Source organism: Parambassis ranga, chromosome 6, assembly GCF_900634625.1.
Source record: "Parambassis ranga chromosome 6, fParRan2.1, whole genome shotgun sequence".
NCBI lineage: Eukaryota > Metazoa > Chordata > Actinopteri > Ambassidae > Parambassis > Parambassis ranga.
Window position 1 is genome coordinate 1880394 of NC_041027.1, and position 15449 is coordinate 1895842.

Here is a 15449-nt window from a genome sequence, read left to right on the forward strand (position 1 = left end):
GTTTGGTTGAGCACGTTTTTAATAAAATATTTGACCCTTTTAAGACATTTCTTTATGGCACCATGTTAGATAATTTTGTTTATTAACATGTTAAATCATATAATGTGGCAAGAAAACCAAGCTTATCTTTGAAATTCATCCAAAAATAGTCCACATCTCAGTAGTGCTCTTCTTCACTTTCAACTTCCTGCTGGCTGACCAAATGAAAAGGCCTATTGTGATCTGTAGAGTGACATCTAGTGGATTTTTTTGATCATAGCATATGTCAACCGAGTGGTAGAGATGGCTCAATGAAGTAGAATTAAGTTCCCCACTTTTTTCAATAAGATATAGTGACTCAAAACGTGCTCTACCAAATGGTTGAGCAGACTATTAAAGGGTTAAAGGCTGAACTATATCGGACCTTCAGCCTAATGGTGAGTACAGGAACACTAGTGGGAATCAAATGAGGACAAAGAAAAAGAAGCCTCTGCACGTGTTGAGTTTATTGTCTTCATCAAATTGGTCCAAAGAGCTTTCACAGCCCTTCAACAAGTCAGATCACAATGAAAACTGAAATTATGGACACTGATACAGGGGTCAGACTGGAGGACACCACAGGAATTCCGCTGCTGTCACGCGATACAGTTTAACTCCCACAGTATGAAACAAAACCACTGCTCCACCTCTGGTTCTGTTGTCACACAGAACCAAGTCTTTTGAATATAAAGCACATGTAACATTAAACTACAACTAGCGTGGGTATAAACCCGAGCCTTTTGAAGGCATCGTTGCCGTTTCACAAAGAGACATGTCAGCTCCTGTCTGTGGCTGTTCTTTTTTCTGATTCTCTAAAACTGGACATCTTAACTGTAGCAAAGTTCTGGAGGGCATGGTTACATATTTGCAGCCAGCGCATGTTAGTTCTATAAAAAAGAGGTAGCAATCTAACACCCCATAGCACAAACTGGCCACAAACTCTCCTATCAGTGCCTGTGTGTTTTACTGACCTGCTTACAGATATTAAAAGTCCCAAACAGGCAGGCACCTGGGCTAAAGCTGCAGGCGCCTGGACCTGCCTGTCTGCCCGCCCCCTTCATTACAACCGAAATCAATATTACAACTTAGAACATGTTTTGGTTTCGAAATTGTGTTCTTCTGAAACTTGACAACAGCACAAAAACACCCTGACTTGTGTAGCATGAGAAATACAGTACGTTTATAAAAAAATACAAAAAAAGCACTTTTTTTAACCATCAAGAGAACCATCATAAGGACCAGAAAAAAATAACAAGAAAGTGTATGTATTTTCCAAAACTGTTTAAAATGTAAAATCTATTTACAGCAACATGTCAAGAGAGTGGAGGGAGTATGAAAGCACAAACGGGAAGTGACGAAAGACGAACCAGGGCAGTAAACTCTTCTTCATAAAGAGGTGTTATATTTAAGTCTACTGTCTGTCTTGAGTCAAAATGACAAGTGTTCAGAGTCCTCAGTCGTTCAGGAGAGGTGTTAGTCCAGAGCGATTATGTCATCGTCATCATCATTATTATCGGCAGAGGCAGTTGCTGCAGTTGATTGGTCTGTCCGTGGGCGCTTGGTGGATGTCTCACCAGTTTCTGTGCTTGGGTGCTTCCTTTTGGTGCCAGTGGTTGCTGCTGCAGAACTGGACGACGCCACTTCCTCCTCATCTGAGTCCACTATCATGATGTCGTCATCCTCTGCAGGAGCTGAGACTGCAGAAGAAGACACTTTGTTTTTCACAAAAGACAAGGCTACCAAAAAAAAAAAACAACAGTAATTTAAGTCTTTATGATGTTAAAAGGGAAGAAACTAATATGAAAAAGCCAAATTAACATTCTAAACTACAACAGTGGTATCCTGAATACCAACTGTAGGTATCTGAAGCACTGATTCAAACAGAATCAAATTATTTTGTAAATATGTCAAACCAGCAATTAATTGGTGCCTAATTTTCCACAATATCCATGCATACATCATAATTTTATTAGCCAAATCCTGTTGGGTGAAATAAATGCATAAGAAAGACTGTGTAAACAGCCAGAATTGACAAAAGTCCAATTAATGTATAGGGTAAAGTATAGTTCCATATTAAAAATATAAGCCATTTAAAAATAACTGCATGTAATTATTGCTAAGCAATTGCCTAAGGCAATAGATCTGTAAAACATAAAAAATGGTGCATTCTGCAGCACAGCCAGGGAGCCATAAAATATATACAGTTACTAATAATTTTATATTTATACATATAGTATTCTAATCATATCTACAGAAAGCGGAGTTACATTTTGGGGACAACACAGACTGACCTATACTGGAATTTTGGGGCTAATAAGTTTTATTCATATAAATATATTATCAGCTATTATTATGCAACACATGAGAAACATAAAGATTCTCAGGGATATTATGTTAAGAGTTAAACTGAAAACAGAAAATGATTTATTGTATACAACCTTCCAGGAGTGTGTCAGTGCATCAGCTTACCTGCTACACTGACTGCTGGGAGCATTTTAAACACAGGAGTTGTAGCACTTTGTGTGCTACATATCAACCAACATGTATGCCTATCTTTGTATATAGATGTAGTGTTTTATTTTTATTTTTCTGTGGGTACACTTTAACCCAGTGACTAAAAATGTGACAAATGAAACTGCTTGGAGTCCAGAAGATTCTGACCTTTAGAGGATGTGGATGGCTGGGCAAAGTCCTTGTTGCCATTGGTGATACTGTTTACCTCCTCCTGGTTAGTCTGAGGAGTTGGAGCTTTGTCTGGCGCCTCACCTACTACCTCAAATTCCAGGTCCCGCTCTAGTTCCTCTCTGCCAAAGAAAAAAATGACAAATTTATACACTTTCTTCTATAAAGTATTTCATTCATGTGAGGAGGTACGCACGTGTGCAAGACGGTGATGAGGAGTGTGTAGTCTTGGAGGAAGTCATCAGCTTGGAGACGGCTGCCATTACGGATCCCAAAGTCAGAAAGAAATTTTCTGTTGTTGGCTGTCAAGAAAAGATTACATGTGAGGAAAAGCCATTGAATTTCATCATCAATTTAATGATTGCTACTCAAGCAGACAGCTTTCTAAGTAACAGATTTTTAATAGTTCAACTATGAACAAACAGATGAATGTTAGAAGAGCGCCCTCTTCTGTTTGAAGGAGAATTGTGATGCTCCACTTTTACATTAGTTCCATCCAAACATTTCTGACTTATCCGTTTCTTTCACTCCTCAGAGAAAAAAACCATGACTTTCTTCTTCTTCAAAACAGCCAAAAGTTAAAGCTCAAACTTAAAAAAAAAAAAAAAAAAGACAGAAAAAATAAAAAGTAAATCTCTTTAACAGTCCTCACCTTCTGTTTCCCCTTCCTCTGAAGAGATAAGGATGGTTCCTTTTCCATCTTCAATTTGAACATCTGGAGCCACCATACCAAATCTTTCTTTCAGGATCTAAACAGTAACAGTAAAAGAGAGACAAAAGGTCATGTTCCTGTTAGTGGTGAGTTGTTTGTTAGCGGCAGAAAGTAAATGTACAGTACAGAGTAAAACAATAAAGCTGCAGCTCTGCAAGGAAGAACAAGTGCTCTGGGCCTGCACTGAACTTCTGCTGTTGTGTGACGGGGGTTAACCACAAGCATCAACACTCATCCCTGAAAATGCACACGGCCCCTCTGTGCTCTCCGACTACGGTCAGGAAGCTGAAGCAGAAATGGTTAACACAGAATATGTGGACAAGCAGTCGATAGGACACTATTCGTGTTTAGTTTAGATGAATAATTATCTCAGCTCCACATGTCCTTTCCACAACGATGCCAGGTTGCTGTTTGCTATCCAGTTGTCGGATAATGAGTGTCTTCCCTTCTCTAATGCTGGTGTAGCAACCATTGACAGTAAAAACTATGGACAGAGTTTCCGTGACGTCACCCGTTTGTTTCTGAAGAGCGGTTTTGAGTCTCGGTGGGAGGTTCCGGGACGTGATGACCACCGCCATGTTGGCAGCGTCACGTCAACTAAAATTCCGAATATGGACAAAGAGGGGGAGCACGAGCGGGGTTTAGGGGGGCGGGCGATCGTGGAAGCAGGAAACTCACGCTGTGATACGTCAACTGTCTGTCACTCAAGCGGCAACGCCCATAATTATGCGTAATTTTAAGTCCGAATACAATGGAAACGAGTGAGTTGTAAAAAAATTCACCCCCCCTACAATTGACACTAGAAGAGAACCTATCATCTGAGACCAGAGTGGTTTTTTGTACCAGGCTGTAAACATGTTCTTTTCTGCTGTGAAGTCGGCCATTTTAACATGGGAGTCTATGGGAAGTTACTCGCTTCTGGAGCCAACCCCCAGCTGTTGCAGCGTGAATTACAAGTTTTGACACTTCCGCATGGGCTTCCACTTTGAGCCCCGAAGGTTGCCGCTTGGTAGCAACATGTGATAGATGGCACAGTAACATATTTAACCAACAGATGCTGCTATTCTGCCTCATTTCACTGTCTATGCATGTGGGGATGCAGCAGAATTTCTTTTTGGGGGGACATAGTCCAAGAGGGTAGGGTTGGGCAATATTGGCAAAAAAATTAATCACGATTAATTGTGGCATTTAGCCGATAACGATTAATTTGACGATTAATTAATGACAATTGCACTTACATGTTTTTGACTCTAAATCACCACATTGTTTATTGTTATTTATTGATAACGGATGCATTGCACAATGCACAAACTGCTTCAAAATAATAATGAAGCAAACATTTAAAGTAACTTTGTCCTTCAAATGTTCTTATCTTAAGGTCGCAAAGCAGCACATCTGGGCACATTAAAATTAAACAGGACAAATAAGTTCAGAAAAGTCACATCAGTGATTATTTCAAGTTAAAAAAATGTGTCTGTGTAAATTAATGTCACACACTAGTGCATGTTTTCACTCATAATGTAGAACAGCAGCTGGCAACATGACAAACAAACCAGACAATTTCACATTTAAATGTATGTCTGTGCAAATCAACCAGCGCTTAGTTTGGTCGTAAGGAGCACACTGACCAAATGTACCGCGGATTCTCGGCTGAGTGGAATTCTTTCCAATATCTGCTGGAGGGTCAGACGTCTGTAATGTTTTCCTATCTTGCTGTGGAGTCCATAAATAAAGATCGGGAGGCAGCCAGAGTTTATTCTTTTGATTCAAGCAAAAATCTGGTTATTATGGCAACAACCAATGCTCCACACTCCACGCTTCACACCTAATGCATGTTGCGTATGCATGCGCAGCACTATATGCATGCGTTTTTTTTTTTCGTACTCCGGCTTATGGTGACAGACGTTGAGCCTCTGTTAGGAACGTGCTGCTCCGCATCATTTAGCTGAATACCACTGCCTTATGCCATTATTGTTATTGTGGGCTCACATGTGCACGCTTGCGGGTGATGGTGAGAGGACGTTGCACACAAAAATGCGTCATCATGAAGAGGCACCAATCGCCGTAATCGATAAGTGGCAAATATTAATCGGTGACAGTTTTTCTGACGATTAATTGCACACGATAGGATTTTGCACAAGCCTACAAGACGGGGGCGTTTGTTGTCAAGGCGGGCCGCCTTAACTATAAAGCGCTGCAGGAAACCCTGCATGGTTAAGCTATTTATTGCATTTAGTGTTGAGAGAGTGGTTAGTGTTTTAGAGTTGATGGATGTGTAAGATTACCCTGTCCTGCAGAGTAAGGACCATGGTTTTGTGGACATTGAGCTTCACTGTGACTTCAGGTTTACTGGCGCAGACGTAACAGTTGGCACTGGGCGGGTCCAGAATGCATGGAACAAGCAGCTTCTTTCTCAGGCTAGGACACTTGTTCAGGAAAATCTTGAAAGACACATAAGAGTTACAATATGTTTCATGACCTTTGGCCAATGTCTATCAATTGTGGATACTAGGTGACAGCTTCACTAACCGTGCGACAGGATTCCAGTTCTCCAGACAGGATCTTCAGCCCCTCAAGCACAATAAGTCCAGCAATAACAGCGTTAGTGGTAGCAATAGCTGGAATGATGTTACCTGCCATTGCTGAAACAAATCATACACTTTATTAGAAACATTTATTCTCGTGTATAAATGAACCACTGTATAAGGATATTTTTGACCTACACTTTACATCAAAGCGACTCTTCATGTTCATGCTAAAGATGTGCATACGTAGGTTGGCTGCTGAAGTGACAAAGTCCATTGCTGGAGGATCATCCTAAGAGACAGAGGAAGGATTTGACCTCTAATGCAGAGCATGATTGTACATGAAAGTTTACTGTGTTTTTGTTAACTTGGTTTTTAATCTGCACTGACTCACCAGACAAACATAACACTCTAGGTATATTCTAGTGTATAGCATGCATGGACTTTTTTTTTCAAAACATTTCTGAGTCAAGTATCTGTCATTTCTTTACCTTGTCCCAGACCAGCTCTGCACCTTCGCCTTTGTCCTGTAGCTGTAAGCGGAGAGTCTCCACACTGTGCTGAAACAGCTGGCAATAACCCCAAACACCCAGAACCTGTTGGTCCTTCAGACCTGAACATGGAGTCTCCTCTTGAGAACACACTGGAACACACCAACAAATGTGAATAAACAAACGGCCAAACTTAACCTTTTGCAAGCCGCTCTGGTTCTGCATCTGCGTTTGTGTGTGCACGTGTCTGTGTTTATGTGTATCAGGTCGCTGTGTGCAGACAGCAGCAGTGAATTTTAAATATACTATCACTGTTTTAGTCAAAAACAGACCTAAACATTTATCAGCAATTAGACTGGCACATATATAATTTCTTTAAAAATACATACTGCTTTTCTCCAGCTGCTGCCATTCCAGAGGTATGGGCGCTTTCCTCTTCTTCCACAGTTTGTCCATAGTCAGCAGGTACATGATGTCATCTTTGAACAGCTGGGGAGGAGTCAAGTCGGTTATTGAGATGAAGTGAGGTGGAAATATGCTCTCACAGCAAACTGAGCAGACACACTACAACTTTCAAAGCTCAGTTCTGACAATGTAATACAAACTTACTATTCCTAACTGCATTATTATTAGAACCACAGGCTGAACACAGCCATTCCATTCATTCCATGTCATTCCATGCCCATTTGAAAACAATGCTCATTTGTTTAACTTTAACTTTTAACTTTAACATGCGCTGCTGCAGTGGCTGTATCTGAAACAATATTACACAGTGGCTTAGTCCAGCTTGTACCTTGTTGAAGAGTTTGATGGGGTCGTAGCCAGTGGATCGTGCCCACTCCTTGGTGGAGACACGTTTGATGTCCCCATCTTTTTCTGACGCTGTGGCACGAGCTGCTGTGTCTTCTGGATTCCCTGTTTACAGAACAGAAAGATGTGCTTTAACCTTAAAGTTCTCTCAAGTAAAGTAAGCACTAGAGCTGCAGAAACGCCACCAACTGAACCAATGTAATGCTGTGCTTTGACTCACATGCTGCCTCGGGGTCCGCAGTGTCAGGTGACACTTCTTGATCTGCATCTTCCTCTCCAAACAGCTGACTAGAATTGCAGCACAAAATAAGACTACAGAACAGCATACACAATGATGTTGTTTAAAAATTATATTACATAATCTACCTTTTTTCATACATGTGCAGAGCCAGCACAATAACTATAAACTGACCAATCCCTCAAAAATAATTTGCACACTGAGAATGGCACACACATCAAGTGTAATCAAAATGTGTTTGTATTGTAGTCCAATTCAAAAACACTTTTAATGAGAATGAGCCTTACTTGAAAAGATACTTGGCCCAGACAATGCAGTGAATAGGTTCAGATGGTGTGTTTCTAATGGTGCATCCTGGGAAGGTCTTCTGGGTAGGCTTTGGCTGGCATTCATAGCACTCAGTCATTCCCTGGGAAATAAAAATAAGAGGACAGTTTGACTTTCTGAAGTTTATAATATATCAATGTATATATATATATATATACTTTTTTTAATCATAGGGACAGTTGTGAATATGGTACGGTACCTTTTTGATGACTGTGACTTGTCCCAGATATCCAGCAGTACCACTCTCTATCAGAGGAATATCAGCTGCTAAGCACATCCTATTCACATGATTGCGGGCAGCTGGAGAAGAAACACATTATTTTAAATGATTAGTAATGAACTACAGAAAATGTTTCAGAATTGAATTCAGGTGAGGATACCTCGGTTATCCAGAGCATTCATCACCAGCATGAACTTTCTAAAGAACTCCACGTTGTAATCAGGGCTGTTGGAGAAAAGACATGCCTTATCAGTTCCACAGACTCTTTGATCGCTCTTCCTGATCAAACTGCAACAGACAAACACTCACTTCATAATGCTGTCATGATAGGCAGTGATGTTGGCACTGGGACAGAACTGTAAGACGCTCTCTTTGGCCACCTGCAAAACCAGAATCCAAAGTTAAACAGGATTACAACAACGTAAAGCCACCCATGACAGAAGAGGTTGCATACCTGTGCTTTAGATTTGCCCACATGCTTCTTCTGAAAGAGGAACTGCCGGTTCAGGTTGCTGACATCAATTGTGTCCAAGTCGATCTGTCACAATCAGAAAGGTTAAAATGTCAGTCATACACATGTAATGTGACATTCATGACATTCACAAATTGAGATAGATCAACGTCAGGCAAAAGGAGCTTCTCTTTTACAAATATTATCATATAAATTAATTGAGGTCATAATTCCAAAAAGAAAACCCGACAACAAATCTCTGTTATGGCTCAAAAAAAGGCTAATAACAATATTTTGCTCTCTAGACTGAAGGTTACAAGTGTGAAAACAAGTCAAAACAACCACGAGTGACATTGAAGAAAAGAACTAATCGTGTATATTCTTATATTCTTCTACCAAAGGACACAGATGAAGACGTAATGTGACAGTTTTCATATGCAAAAACTAAAACTGTTACACATCTTTCTGACAATAATTGTTTAAGTTCTTGTAGAACATAGCCTGACCCAGCTAAACAGAGCTGTACAGCGGTGTCTGTGTTGGCATTCGGCCAGCCTAACGGATTGCTAGCCGTCACATTAGAAAGAAGTTGTCTAGCTAACTTAGCATCGTTAATGGCGCCAAATGTGTCAGCCTCCTTTCTATGGAGTTCACATTTTTATTAGTTCATGTCCGGCTCCATTTATAGGCCCAGAAGTGACAACGAGAAAACAACATAATCAATGTTTGAATGCCACGTCCCAGCAATTAGCCCCAGCCCGCACACCTCCAAGCTGTCTGTGCAGCACAAAGACCTGGCTAGCATGCTAGCCAGCTAGCTAACACACACACACACACACACACAAATAAACACAAACGTGACGGACCACTTCGATGTTTTTGAAGCCGGTGAGGACGAGGTTCTTAAGAAGCTCACAGCCGATCCCTCCTGCCCCCACCACCAAGACCTTGCAGGTGGAAAGGGAGTCGGCCAGCTCTTTTCGGAGGGAACCCACTAGATGAACCATGTTAGTCGTTTAGAGACAGAACCAAAGCCTGCAACACCGGGAGGCTAGCGGTTAGCTTCTTTTCTTCTACAGACCCGAAGTACCGCCCACTTCCGGGTCATTTGACTTCTTCTTACTGTTGAATTCCGCGCTGCTGTTGTTTATTTCTTTAGCGCCCTCTTGTGATGTCTGGCAAGTTAAAATGTAGCTACACTTAAGTAATTTAATAAATAAAATCATTTTCGCTGCATTGTTTTGTTTATGACATTTTTCTACATACTAATCCATTCCTGTGTTGTTATAGCATTTGGTCTTCTGTTTGAGTTTAGCCGTTCTTTAATCATGGATTTGTTGTGTTACTGCATATTCTGTTGTATTATTGTAGACAACTAAGTTGTGATTGTATTTTATGTTAACTCCATGGGTATGTACATACTAATGTTGCAATACCTGAGGCATTTACAGTTTCTTACAAAACGTCTGTAATTATTTATGACTTAATCCAAATGCACATCTATAGGCTACAGTTTTGCTGTGGTGAGGCATATTCCAAGTACAGGTATAGTGTGAGCCAATGACCTCATGCCCTAGTTACAGCAGCCAAACATGTAGTTACAAAAAGTGAATGCCCTATAGTGACCTCACATACCTTTAAGTAGCTGTCTGATATTTTAAAATAAAAAACACCAATACATTATATATTATATACATACATATATTTCATTGTGTTAAACTTCGATTTAAGATCAAATATATATATATATATATATAGATATAGATTAAATATATATATATATAGATATATATCTATATATATATATCTATATATATATATATATTTGATCTTAAATCGAAGCAATCGAACCAATTTTAATTTAATTCAACAATTGATTGATTGAATCTATTGTTTTAACTACTACTTAATTTATAAACCGAGTGGTAAGTCTAATAATCGCGCCTGGGCTACTTCCGGTTGCTAAATTATATGAAAAACAAGAGCACTTTTTTTTAAGGTAGTTGTGTTTTTCCACATATTTATAAGGTCCGTGAAGGCAGCAGCAGCAGCTGGCCGGGAAGTTCTCGCTGTCCGGAGACTCCCGGTTCACTGTGCGAAGAGAAGTGGAGGTAGGTTATCTCATGCAAATGTTTTACTGCATTGTGCAAGTTTAACGTCGCGATTACACAACGAAGTGTGCGTTCATTATGTGAAGGGGGAAAATACCCGTGTGATTCCTGTACATGTTCTGTACAGTCTGACTGTTCTTGCCTCAGAAGATAATCTTGTCGGTGTTTTTTATTGTTAATCATTTACATTCTGCTGTGTAAACAAATACAGTGTGATTTGGAGCAATCAATAGGGCAACGGGTAACCTACACGTTTTATTTGTCAGATTAACCGTCCTTATTGTAGAGGGATGTGTAGGCTGAGGTGTCTCACAGATTAAGAGAGACTTTTTTTACCACAGTCTGCAGGCCACATTACATCAGACATAGTAAATAAAACGTTCCCACCTGTGTGACCATTTTTTTCTGCCCGCCTCTGCCTCTGCCTCTGCCTCCGCCTCCGCCTCCGTCTCCAGCTTTTTGCACAAACTGAGACAAAGCTCCGTCCTGAGTGCCACAGCTGCTGGAAAAGGAAAGATGGGATCCAGCGGACACTTGTGCCCACCGCTGCTGTTGCTGGCTGTATTTCTGCTGGGGCTCCATCACTGCTCAGGCTTCTGGATCATCAATGTTGTCTTCCCTCCTAATGCAAAACCAAATTTACCAAGCAACAGCACTCCACCACTCATCATAGGTAAGTGCAAGGAAGAGACAAGGGTCGCTGAGTTACTGTGAAGCAGCAGAAGGAGTCATGTGTGTTATACATTTCTGTCTATTTATTACTGAAAAATATACTTGTGCAACACTAAGGCACACTGACTGTCTGCATTATGTCTTTTTAATGAGGTCACACACTGAACTCTGCACATTTGACCCTGTATTTTACTGTTTGTCTCCTCCTTATCTGGCTTTCTAGGCACAAAAGGCCAAAAAGTGAACCAGTGATCACGCTTTGCCCTCAGCTCTCCTCTCTTTTACCCTGAAAAATCAACAATTCTCTCTAATATTTCCCACTAAATAATGAACCATTACCACAGCAAGACTCCTAATCCCAGCCCAGATGTAACTTTTATGTCTAACATTAAGTTGAAGAGACCTGAGACCACACAGTTGTTGTGAGATGCTGCTTGATCAGAGGATCTGGCATAGATAATATGCTAATGTGATGTGATCAGAGAGAAGGGCTCATTGTCTACTTTTCTATGGATAAGCAGGTTCAAAAATTCGAAGTCAATCACTTTTGTGGTTTTACTGTCTGTTTGAGGTAAGTATAACACAGCAGTGTCTCTCAGTGATGACGTGGCTGTCATCATGAGGAAAGCAGATTAAACATCCAACAGCTGATCTCAAGCATTTGGCACCAAATTAGGTGAAGAAATCTTCTGCTTGTTCTCTAAAGGGAAGAAAGAGCTCATATCTAAATATATTATAATCTGTTTTACATCTAGCAGGGCTTGTTTGCTGTAAATTGTGGGTAAATTAAGACTTAAAGGTCATCTTGTCACTTACAAGTGACTGTGTCCAGTCAAAAAGGTCATTGCCCTGAGAGTGATGTGTTCAGGTGCTGCAAGGGAAAGACAAACAAAATTACCTTTTAACAAAAGTGCAAAAGGTGACTTTCTACATTTAGAACATACCTGACTGCATAACTTTATGAATAACACACATTCTTGCCAACATCTCCATCTTAGTATTTCATTTTAAGGCTGACACAGGTGTCTTGTTGATAATCCCTAAAAGTCAACTCTTTTAGTATTTTAGCATTGCAGTGGTTGTCTTACCTGCAACCTGGTTACATGCCACATTCCATTAAATTTTCAGATTCCCCCTCCTGATGTACAGAAGTAATTAATGTTGGCGTGAGCTCCTGTTATTTGATACGCTGATGTGATTTCTGTTTGCGTGTGTGTTCAGTACCGGGGAACTTGGGAAACCGTCTAGAAGCCAAGATAAACAAGCCCACTCTGGTGCACTGGATGTGCTACAAGAAGACAGAGAACTGGTTCCCCCTGTGGATTGACCTCAACATGTTCATGCCCGTAGGTGTGGACTGCTGGATCGATAACATCAAGTAAATACCTTTGCTCTACACCTTTTTCTCTGTGTAGGTCAAATCAGAGCTTTCTTTAATGTTACACTCAGGTCTCAGGCAACAAACATATAAACATTTCAGTTCCATCTCAGCTATTAGAGAATATTTTTGCTAGAGCTGAATGTCTTTGTCCATGTCTCTCCCAGGCTTGTTTACAACCGGACGACTCGGCGGTCATCAAACTCACCAGGGGTGCAGGTGCGGGTGCCAGGATTTGGGCAAACTTATCCTGTTGAGTTTCTTGACTATAACAAACTTGCTGGTGAGAGAAAAACTTTATTTGAATGTGAATTTGAGGCTGTTGGAATTGTAAAGTGTGAGTATGCTGTACCTCCTTGCAGGTTATTTTTACACTATGGTGCAGCATTTGGTCAATGCTGGCTATGTCAGAAATGAGACAGTCCGTGGAGCGCCGTACGACTGGAGAGTAGCACCTAGTAAGTAACAAATCTATACACACAACCTGGTACAACTAGTTAATATATATTATATTTTTTATAATAGCAAAAATGTGTAAAAAAAAAAATAGATGTGATTTCTTCCTCTGTTTGGGCTCTTAAACACCATTCACCTGTTTCTTGGTGCTAGAATGATTATAAAAAAAATTTGAACAAAAAAAAAACAAAAATAAATAATGGGCTTAATGGTACTAAATCGCACAACTAATAAAAAAGTAAAACACACAGTTTTTCTGTGGATTCATCACAACTTGTCATCTGACTCAGTGTACAAATAAAAACACAGCTGCAAAAGGAGCTGAGGCTGCTTTTAGCTCATTGATGATTGTTTATCTAAAAGTCAGAAGTCCAGCAAAAGCTAGTGCAGATGAACTCTGAGCAAAGAACAACAAATATTAGACTTACATCTTTAAGTGGTTCCATGGTTTGTAATGCTTAATGTGCAAATATGTAACTGCTAGCTTGTAAGCTGTTTCCTTGTTACATGCCATCGCACAGAAGGTGAAGTCTGAACAAAAACTTGATGTGCAGGTTCCCTGCTTAAGACCTGTGAGAAAACAGCAGAGGGCGCCACTTCACCATCAAAAGCAGGCTTGGTGGCCCATCTGTCCTGTTGGCTCTTGCTTTGACCACATTTAAGGCTAAACAGGACTGAGATGGTCACCTAAACAACCTCTAATCTTTATCTCTGAGCCTACTAGTCATTACAGCCATTCTTCCCATTACCATTCCCACCACAGATGAAAATGCAGAATACTTAACAAAGCTGCAGGAACTGGTTGAGGAGATGTACAACCAGTACCAGAAACCCATTTACCTGCTGGGTCACAGCATGGGCTGCCACTACGTCCTCTACTTCCTCAACCACCAGCCTCAGGCTTGGAAGGACAAGTACATCAGGGGCTTCATTTCCCTTGGAGCTCCATGGGGAGGAGCTGTGAAAGCACTCAGAGTCCTGGCTTCAGGTAACAGAACACACATCATACACCTGTATGTCTTTTACATTTTCTCTTATCTGCGTCACTTGCACAATCAACAGCACCACGTCACATTTTAGCAGCTGCAACTATAACCCATAATCATCACATATTTTTTTTAACTTGTCGTTGAAACTCATCGCAGGTGAAAATGACGGCATCCCAATGATTTCTAACATCAAGATCCGAGAGGAGCAGAGGATGGTAACCACTAATCCGTGGATGCTGCCTTTTGAGAACGCCTGGCCAAAGGAGCATACGTTCATCTCCACGCCAACCTTTAACTACACCACCAAGGACTACCAACGTTTCTTCACAGACATCGACTTCGAGGATGGCTGGTACTTTATTGTGATTATATGTATTTGTGGGAAAAATGGAGAATTCTAAGGAATGTGACTTTTATCATATACACCAGTGGCTGTGGCCTAAAAATTTAAGCTGACTTGAGCTGAACTGCAGTCCCTCCAATAGCCACTTGAGGCTGGCTTCAAAACTAAGTCAGAGCTTCATGTGATTATCTGAATGTCCAACTTTACTGCAGAAATAAACATGTAATAACTGCTTATTTTGTATAATAATATAATAAATTTTCTCTTCCCAGGTACATGTGGGAGGACACCAAAAACCTCACTGGTGATCTCTACCCTCCCGGTGTTGAGGTGTGGTGCATGTACGGAGTCGGGCTTCCCACTCCTGTGTCGTACATTTACGACGAGGGTTTTCCCAACGAAGACCCGGTGGATTATGTTTATGCTGACGGGGATGACACAGTGGACAGCTTCAGCATGGGTCTTTGCAAACGCTGGGCAGGGCAGCAGGAGAAGCCCGTCCATGTTACAGAGTTCAGAGGGCTGGCACACCTGGATATAGTGTTCCACGACAAAGTGCTCAACCAAATTCAAAACATCCTGGAGGGCAAATCGGACACACCCAAAGAGATTGATGTCAGATTTTAAGATAAACAGCAGACTAGAGGTTTGACCCTGATATGTTTATTAGTATTACAACTACTATTACATTTTCTTTTTTTATTTTGTTGTATCTGCCTCACATTTGGTGTTGATTACTTGGTGGTAATCGAGGAAACTTAATTGAACACATAGCAATGGGGATGTTTTTGTATGGTGTTTCACTTGTAGCATCTTTGTGTTGTGTTTTATGATATAGGGCTTCCATTAGGATTTATATATTTTATAAATCTACATAAATAATGAGATCACATGATAATGATATGAAGCATATTTTTTTCTATGAAGGTGGGATGTTTCATTTACAAAATAAAACATGTAATGGCACAAAGGGCCGCGTGTGTGTGTGTGAGAGAGAGAGAGAGAATATCATTGGATGCAGTTCGG

The 15449-nt window shown here is 40.6% G+C and overlaps 2 protein-coding genes across 2 annotated transcripts; one reads left to right on the forward strand and one right to left on the reverse strand.

The window, feature by feature from the left end:
* Positions 1-462: 462 nt before the first annotated feature.
* On the reverse strand, positions 463-10130 carry uba2 (ubiquitin-like modifier activating enzyme 2). The gene is made up of 17 exons (XM_028408284.1): positions 9341-10130; positions 8478-8561; positions 8333-8403; positions 8184-8248; positions 8003-8103; positions 7764-7885; positions 7459-7526; positions 7222-7343; positions 6818-6917; positions 6429-6580; positions 6136-6229; positions 5942-6054; positions 5698-5853; positions 3353-3449; positions 2897-3002; positions 2680-2822; positions 463-1715 (listed from the first exon to the last, which is right to left on the reverse strand). The coding sequence occupies exons 1-17, from the start codon at positions 9479-9481 to the stop codon at positions 1492-1494; spliced, it is 1959 nt and encodes a 652-aa protein (XP_028264085.1). The 5' UTR covers positions 9482-10130; the 3' UTR covers positions 463-1491.
* Positions 10131-10489: 359 nt separating this feature from the next.
* lcat (lecithin-cholesterol acyltransferase) lies at positions 10490-15395 on the forward strand. The gene is made up of 8 exons (XM_028408295.1): positions 10490-10585; positions 11041-11258; positions 12479-12635; positions 12803-12918; positions 12998-13093; positions 13855-14079; positions 14237-14432; positions 14696-15395. Exons 2-8 carry the CDS (start codon positions 11102-11104, stop codon positions 15048-15050), a joined length of 1302 nt encoding a protein of 433 aa, XP_028264096.1. The 5' UTR covers positions 10490-10585; positions 11041-11101; the 3' UTR covers positions 15051-15395.
* The last annotated feature ends 54 nt before the right edge of the window (positions 15396-15449 follow it).

Coding starts and splice junctions, on each gene's coding strand:
- uba2 (XM_028408284.1), bottom strand. CDS start 9,481: ATGGTTCATCTAGTGGGTTCCCTCCGAAAAGAGCTGGCCGACTCCCTT. Junction 3,450..5,697: donor TCCTTACTCTGCAGGACAGG/GTAATCTTACAC, acceptor GTTACTGTTTAG/ATCCTGAAAGAAAGATTTGG. Junction 1,716..2,679: donor GCCATCCACATCCTCTAAAG/GTCAGAATCTTC, acceptor CTTCTTCTGCAG/TCTCAGCTCCTGCAGAGGAT.
- lcat (XM_028408295.1), top strand. CDS start 11,102: ATGGGATCCAGCGGACACTTGTGCCCACCGCTGCTGTTGCTGGCTGTA. Junction 11,259..12,478: donor CACTCCACCACTCATCATAG/GTAAGTGCAAGG, acceptor GTGTGTGTTCAG/TACCGGGGAACTTGGGAAAC. Junction 14,080..14,236: donor ACTCAGAGTCCTGGCTTCAG/GTAACAGAACAC, acceptor AACTCATCGCAG/GTGAAAATGACGGCATCCCA.